The sequence below is a fragment of the Colobus angolensis genome, unplaced genomic scaffold (genome assembly GCF_000951035.1).
Source record: "Colobus angolensis palliatus isolate OR3802 unplaced genomic scaffold, Cang.pa_1.0 Scaffold11, whole genome shotgun sequence".
In the NCBI taxonomy this organism is placed as follows: domain Eukaryota; kingdom Metazoa; phylum Chordata; class Mammalia; order Primates; family Cercopithecidae; genus Colobus; species Colobus angolensis.
In genome coordinates, this window is record NW_012112030.1 from 2,171,707 (window position 1) to 2,178,912 (window position 7,206).

Sequence of the window (7,206 nt, forward strand, 5' to 3'; positions counted from 1 at the left end):
CTCGCTCTGTCGCCCGGGCTGGAGTGCAGTGGCCGGATCTCAGCTCACTGCAAGCTCCACCTCCCGGGTTTACGCCATTCTCCTGCCTCAGCCTCCCGAGTAGCTGGGACTACAGGCGCCCGCCACCTCGCCCGGCTAGCTTTTTGTATTTTTCAGTAGAGACAGGGTTTCACCGTGTTAGCCAGGCTGGTCTCGTCTCGGCCTCCCAAAGTGCTGGGATTACAGGCTTGAGCCACCGCGCCCGGCCCTGTCTCCCTTCTTTTGGTCTTTCTTGACCCTCCCTGGCAAGGAACAAGTGAGCCACGATTTCTATTCTAGTTTCTCTCTTGTGCGACGCTCGTCAGGACGTCTCCCTTCCATTTTGTCCAAGTTAAAGCCCCAGTTGGCCCCCAGCTCCAGGTCAGAGGAGGGCAGGTGACTTAGGTCTAGAGGAGGTCCCCACCTCATCCTGTACCTCCTCCTAGCTGTCCACCCCCTCTTCTCCTCTCTACGGGGGTCAGAAGGCAGAACCAGGGGACTTGAGTATCTTGCAAAGGCTTTATTTGAAAATTTTGAAACTTACATCCCACAGTAATTCAAGATGATCACCACAAGAAGAAGGAGATAATACAAAAATATATATCACAGCATAGGGGCCAGGGAAGAGGGGAAGGAGGAAGGTGGAAAACCAGTGAGAAGGAGGGAAGAACCTGAGGAGGGGGAAAGGGCAGAGAGGCAAAAGGAAGGAAGAGTGGAAGGAAGGAGGGAAGAAAGGAGGGGATAGGAGGGAGTCCGGGAAGAGAAGGGGTAGATTTGGAGGCAGAGCTCCTGATGGCCTTGAACCAGCTGACTCCGGTCCCTGGCAGCCTAGGTGGAGTTAGGGAGGCCCAAAGGCAGGCTGGGAAGGGAGGACTGGCTCAGGGGGCTCTGAAGTCCAGAAAACGGCACACACACAGACAGCCAGGACAGACAGAACAAAAGGGACTGTGGGAGAAAGGGAAGGGCAAATGGGAGTCCCTTTCTCATGTAGTGCAGCAGGCGACTCCCCGAAACCCATCTGTCAGAAAACAGATTTTAGCAGTGGGGTGGGGGTGAAGTCTGGGGCCTCACCACCCCCATTCCCAAGGGGGAGCCCTCAGGGTGATGCCGGCACCCTTGGAGTGGGATGGGGAGACAGAGAAACAAATGGTGAGGAATGGGACGAGACCATGACAGATGAGGGCACAAAGAGCCCCCAGCTCACCTCCCACCCACCTCGGGAGCAGCATGCAGGGGCTGCGGAAACGAGGTGAGTGGGTGTTCATGAGGGAGAGAGTGAGCGCGCCGCACACCACCACCACATCAGGCCGGGAAATGCATGAGAGGTAAAGTGTGCAGGAAACACTGACCACCGAGTGAGCTGAGCACAGAATGTGGGAAGGAAAAGTGCAAATGTGAGACGAGAGAACACGAGAGTCAGCTGAGCGGAGCAGTGTGGACAGGGAGAGGGTGCAGGAGCATGTGCAAATGGCCTGTGAAGGTGGAGGTGAGTGTGCAAGGCTTTCATGTGAGTGCACAAGGGTGAGGACAGGGACCCGAAGTCAGGCCCCCACCTGCAGGAGGGCGAGCAGATAGGATTGCCTGTGGGGCTGGGGAGTGTTCCGGGGTGGTGTGCAAGGGCAGGAGCCAGGAGCCCCTGTGGCCCCAGCTCCCCACAGCTGCCCCACCCTCAGTGGGATGGGGGCTGTGCCGGCCCCTTGGCCTCCTGCTTGGCTGCACCCCAACATTGGGGGGCATCACAGATTCACCAGGGGAATCCTGAGAGGAAGAGGGAAAGGGCACAGTCAGGAACCAGGGGGTAGGCCAGAATAGAAGGGGAAGTTCAAGACAAAGAGGGGGAATCAAGGTTAAGAGGGCAGAGTTGTCTTAGACAAGGTGGCACGAGAAAAAACCAAAGAGGGCAGAGTTGGAGTTATGGGCAGCAGAGAATAGGACACAGATCCTGAGAGACTGGGAGAAGGAAGGGTGCCTCCCAGAGAGGAGCTGGTCCGCCCCCTTGGGAGGGCCAGGAGCTGTGGGAGGCCACGCCTGCCTCCTCACCACCCACCCAGAGGGCACCCCCACCCCAGCTCTGAAGACCTAAGTTGCCTTCCCTCTTTGCCCTCCCATCCCATTGCCCCTGCCCTCACCGGTTCAACTGGAAGGCTGGAGCCCCCTTGGGGTGGGGCATCCCAGGCCGGGGTCCCCCTCGGGGCTCCTCATGGTCAGGGGTGGGGGTAGGCGAGTCCCCGAAGGCCCCCAGCACAGTGACTCCGGCGGGGGACAGGTCTGTCAGCGGCTGCTGGCTCTCCTCTTGCCTCAGGGCACCTTGCTGCCCTGAGGGTCTGCGCCGCTTCTGGCTGCGGTCCCAGCTGGGGCACCAGAGGGAAAGAGGTTCTCTTGCACACTCAAGTAGCCCCCATCCTGGGCCTGCACTAGTGGTCACCCCCAGCCTTGCCCAGTCACTCCCAACATCTTACAGCAGAGAAACTGGCCAAAAGACTTCCCTCTACTAAATGCCCTTGGACTCTGTGCCCATAAAACCACTTCCCCTGCCCTCTAGGGGCGCTTGGACATCTAAACTTCCTTACCCTCCAAACCTGATCCAGATCCACAGAATTAGTATCCCCTCCCCACCACCACAGTGTCCTCCCCTCTGCATGCCCAGAAGAGTCATTTCTCTCCTCGGCAGACAACTGGCAGGCTTAGTTCTAGTTCAAAGCAAGCTAATGACTTGGACACCTGAGTCTAATGATTCAGTAAAGTGTGAAGGACTGAGTGATGCATTATTAAATGTGTGCAAAGAAAGCTCTGGATTTTCTTGCCGCCCCCCCCCCCCAGGCAACCCTAAGAAGGGCTCTGCAGACTGGGTCAGCTTTCTCTGTCTTGGAGGAAATAGGGGCAAGGGAGGCCCACCAAAGCCCCAAATGCACAGAAATAATTCCCCTGCCTTCCCTTACCCTTGTATTTCCCTGGGAGACAGAATCTGCCCTGATTTCTCGCTGTCTTCCCCCAGCCAAATCCTTATTATCTTTTCCCAAGTTCTTGTCTTCATCCAGCATTTCCCACCCACCCCCCAGCAAAAGTGCTGCCCCTGCCCCTCCTGGCTAGAGCCTCGACTGCCAAACATTCCATCCCCATCTGCCAGCACCCTCCTCTCAGCTTACCAGAACTTGAAGATGATGCCAGTGGCCACGAGGACAATGATGATGGAGATGGTAATTGTGACATAAAGCTGGGGGTCCACACCTGATTGGGGTGGGAAGACAGTTTGAGGGAGCCCCGAGGTGGTGGGAGCCAAGAGGGGCTGGGGGCTCGGCCGTGGGCTGGAGTGGCGTTGCTGTGTGGAGCCATGCTGCCGGCTGTCTGCCCCTCTGGAGCCTCCCTCTTTATTGTTACCACCAGCGTTCCCCTGAGTTTTCAGCTCTTTTCCTCCACTTTCCCAAATGTATTTCACCAAATCCTGTGTGCATATGTGAGGAGGATGAGGCCCTGTGAGCAGCGAGAACCTACCGCTATGCCTGGAAACTATGGGGTGGACATGTCCTAGTCTCTGCGGTGGCCCAACTCCCAGACCACGGGCCCTGTTCCTCTGTCAGCACTCCCTGAGCCAAGACGTCTCCCGGGTAGTGCCCTTCATCCATGGCATTCTCTGCCCGGAATACTCCCACTCTGTTTTCAAGAGCCAGCTCAAATGTCAATTCTCTGAAGGTGTCCTGATCCCCAAGCTGGAGGAGACTCTCCTCTTTTTTCCTAAGTCATGCTGCACGTGCCTCTATTTAAGCATTTATTACGTTGACTCCTCTCCGAGTACTTTCCTATCTGTCTGCTCCAGTGGACCTGAACTCCGACGGGGTGTCTTTATCGCTGCATCCTGTGCCAGTATAGTGCCTGACACATTTGCTGGAGGAGCTAACAGACAAGGCCTCTATTTCTGCCCCTTGGAGGCTTCACCCAGCCTCCTCATCCATCATATCCCTCCCAGCCTTTCCCACTCACCTTCCCCACGGCCCCCGAACAGGAACGGCCGCAGGGTGGCAGGTGCCTCTCCAAGGATAAGCCCATCTCCATCACCCCGCATGGAGTCTGAGTTGGGATGTGGGGTTGCGAGCCCATGAGGGGCTGCAAAACCATAGTCCAGAAATCCGGGATTGGCAGAGTTGGGGTCCCCTCCATCCTCTCGAGACACGGTGGGACCCCACACAATAGCCCAGGGGTACTGGGATGAGGGCGGCCCCTCCTCAAAGCCTGATGGGGTGGCTGGGGGCGCAGTGCCAGGCAGGACTTGACGACGTGATCTTGGGACCCGAGGGGATCGGCTTGGTGGAGGTGCCCGCTCCCACACGCACACATGACGTGGGGCCGAGGGGCCTCCCCGGGCACACGGGGGGCGGGCTGGGGCTGGTGGGGTTCGAGGGGAGGAGGAAGAGCCCTGAGCAGGCGGTGGGAGGGGCAGCAACAGCAGTGGCCAGAGAGGGAGGAGGTGGGACAGCAGCAGCGCAGGCCTGCAAGAAGGGAGAGAACGTGGCTGAGACACAGGCCTACTGCGGGCCTGCGTGTGGGAAGGACAGGCTCACACCAGAAACCTCCAGGTTTCCCTGTGAAAGCAGGTGGGCCCTGGGAAGATTCTCGCCTCATTTCCCATCTTCCAAGGGAGGATGGCCCTCAGGAGGGAAGGCCCTGGATGGGTCTAGGAAGGAAGGAGTCATGACCCCAGGGAATGTGGTCTCCAAGCTCCCTCTGCTGGGCCAAACTTACCACATCCTGGACTCCATGTCTGAGGTCTTCCTCAGCTGTGACCCAGATTTTCAGCCTTCACTGGGAGAAAAAGGGGGCCATCACACCCCAGCCCTGCCCTGTGTACTTCCCCAGCTAATTCATCCACCAATTCTACCCGCATCTGCCCTCCCAGGCCACCCAGCTGCCAGCTATGCTGCTGCACTCAGGATCCACTGCTTCTTAGCATCCTTTTAGGGCAAAAACTCTAGCATGGTTGCCTGACCAGACCCCAGCCCCATCTACAACTTCTCAGGTCCCTATTACCTCTCCACCCCAGGGTCTACTCTGGCTTCTCTGGCTTCCTTTCTTCTCACTTCCTCTGCCCACAGCTCCAGGCTTTTCTTGGATCTTAATTTAGAGCCAAGAACCTTGTGATTCCTTGAGCACCTACCGCTAGGGAGGGAGTCTGAGGGTAGGGGGAGGGATGGGGAAGTCAATCTGAGCAAGCGAGTGAGTGTGTGTGCGTGCAGGGGGCCCTTCCAGCCCTCCCACCCCACTGGCAGTGCCAGGCATTTGTCTTATGATTAGCCCCAGGAGTCTGCATCTTCAGGAGAAAGGAAGAGATGGAGGGATGGAAGAAAAGAGACAGAAAGAGAGAGGTGAGTGGGAGAAAAACTACAGAATATAATTTTTGCTCTTAATGTTTAATCATCCAAGTGCATAGGTGCCCTCTGAAGGGAGGTGGAGTCAGGAAGAAGCCACCCCCTCAAATGTGGCTCTCCTGGGTAAAGGATCCTGGGAAAATCGGGACGGTTGGTTTTGAAAGAGAAAGGGTATGTTCTCAGAGCTGAGGGTGGTGGATCCAGGAGGGGCAGCCTCCCTAGTGGGAATGACGATAGGACAGCCGGTGTCCTCTAGATTCTGGGTCTAAATCTGCCCAAGGGGCCGCATGCAGTGGCTCACGCCTGTAATCCCAGCACGTTGGGAGGCCAAAGCGGGTGGATCACCTGAGATCAGGAGTTCAAGACCAGCCTGGCCAACATAGTGAAACCCCGTGTCTACTAAAAATACAAAAATTAGCCGGGGGTGGTGGTGGGCGCCTGCAATCCCAGCTATTCAGAGGGCTAAGGCAGGAGAATCCCTTGAACCTGGGAGGCGGAGGTTGCAGTGAGCAGAGATCACGCCATTGCACTCCAGTCTGGGCGACAAGAGCAAGACTCCGACTCAAAAAATAAAGTAAAATAAAAATAAATAAATAATCTGCCCATTGAGTCTTCCCGGAGAACAACAGGGGAACAAGCTGGGAAGTCACGGGAAGGGTGTGGGGAAGGAGGCGGTGGGAGAGATGGGAAGGGGTGAAGGGCTGGGAAGTCGCGGGAAGGGAGTGGGGAAGGAGGCGGTGGGAGAGATGGGAAGGGGTGAAGGGCTGGGAGATGGAAGGGTGGTTAAGAGTGAGAGAGGAGAAGGGTGAAGAGGAAGCTGGCCTGGAGTGCAGGGTGAGAGAGAGCAGGCAGACCTGAAAAAGAGTGGACTGGGAAGAGAGAAGGAGGGTGGGTGCAGAAGACCCGAACTGTGGAGGATGCCGAAAGGAGGAAAGGATGAGAGAAAAGGTCAGGGAGGGGAAACGGAGAGGGTGAAGGGGTCACAGGTGCAGGGGAAGAAGGGGCAGGAGGAGCAGGAGAGAGTGGTCCAGGCAGGACAGCCAGAGGAGTGGAGCGTAAGGGAATGGGAAAAAAGGGGGAAGAGCCCAGGATGGGGAGAAAGGAAGTGGGAAAGGAGAACATAAATGCTGAAGAAAAAATGACATGAGGAAGGGGCTGGGGAACAGAGGCGAGAGCATCAAAGATGGAGGAGTTGGGAATTGCTCCCCCAAATGTAAAGGGATATGGAGATACCGAAAGACATAGGGATAGGGGCATGGTGGGAAGAAGGGAGAGAGGGGAAGGGAAGAAAGCTAGAGGGAGGGGGCGAGGCGTGTAGAGCGAACCAGTGAAGCGGAGAAGGGCTCCCAGGCGCATCTGTGGCCAGCAGACTCCAAGACTATCGCGCCTTCGCCTGTGCATCCCCCCCAACCAGCGCCAACCCAGCCCCTGGGCCCCGCACAGCTTCAGCCGCCCCCTCCAGGAAGCCCGCAGTCCCCGGGCTGGCGCGCCACCCCCACCCCTCTCCCAGCTCCTCACCGACCTGTTGTGCGCAGGAGACGAGCTGGGGGTGGGGCGGGAGCCTCGGGGTGCGGGAGCCGGGCCCCAGCCCCAGCGTGGCCCCCATCCCACCCATCCTGCAGGCCCGCACTCTCCGCACAGGGCTGGAGAGTGGCGAGTGTCGGGGGAGACGAAGAAAAGGAGGTCGGCGAAGGGACTCCGAGGCAGGGAGCGCCGAGAGCGGACTGGGGACCCGAGGCAGGAGACTGCGCGGAGCCGCCCGCCGAGCCGAGGCTGGATGGAGGCAGCCGCGGGGACGGGGACGGCTGCGCCAGGGAGGGCGGGAGCG

General features: G+C 58.1%; 1 protein-coding gene across 1 annotated transcript; it reads right to left on the reverse strand.

Annotated features, from left to right (window-relative positions):
* Nucleotides 1-523: 523 nt before the first annotated feature.
* PIANP (PILR alpha associated neural protein) lies at nt 524-7,200 on the reverse strand. The gene is made up of 6 exons (XM_011952074.1): nt 6,901-7,200; nt 4,756-4,815; nt 3,997-4,502; nt 3,165-3,246; nt 2,148-2,369; nt 524-1,776 (listed from the first exon to the last, which is right to left on the reverse strand). Exons 2-6 carry the CDS (start codon nt 4,770-4,772, stop codon nt 1,755-1,757), a joined length of 849 nt encoding a protein of 282 aa, XP_011807464.1. The 5' UTR covers nt 4,773-4,815; nt 6,901-7,200; the 3' UTR covers nt 524-1,754.
* Between the last annotated feature and the right edge of the window lie 6 nt (nt 7,201-7,206).

Coding starts and splice junctions, on each gene's coding strand:
- PIANP (XM_011952074.1), bottom strand. Junction 2,370..3,164: donor GGCATCATCTTCAAGTTCTG/GTAAGCTGAGAG, acceptor CTGGTGCCCCAG/CTGGGACCGCAGCCAGAAGC. Junction 1,777..2,147: donor CCAGCCTTCCAGTTGAACCG/GTGAGGGCAGGG, acceptor TCTTCCTCTCAG/GATTCCCCTGGTGAATCTGT.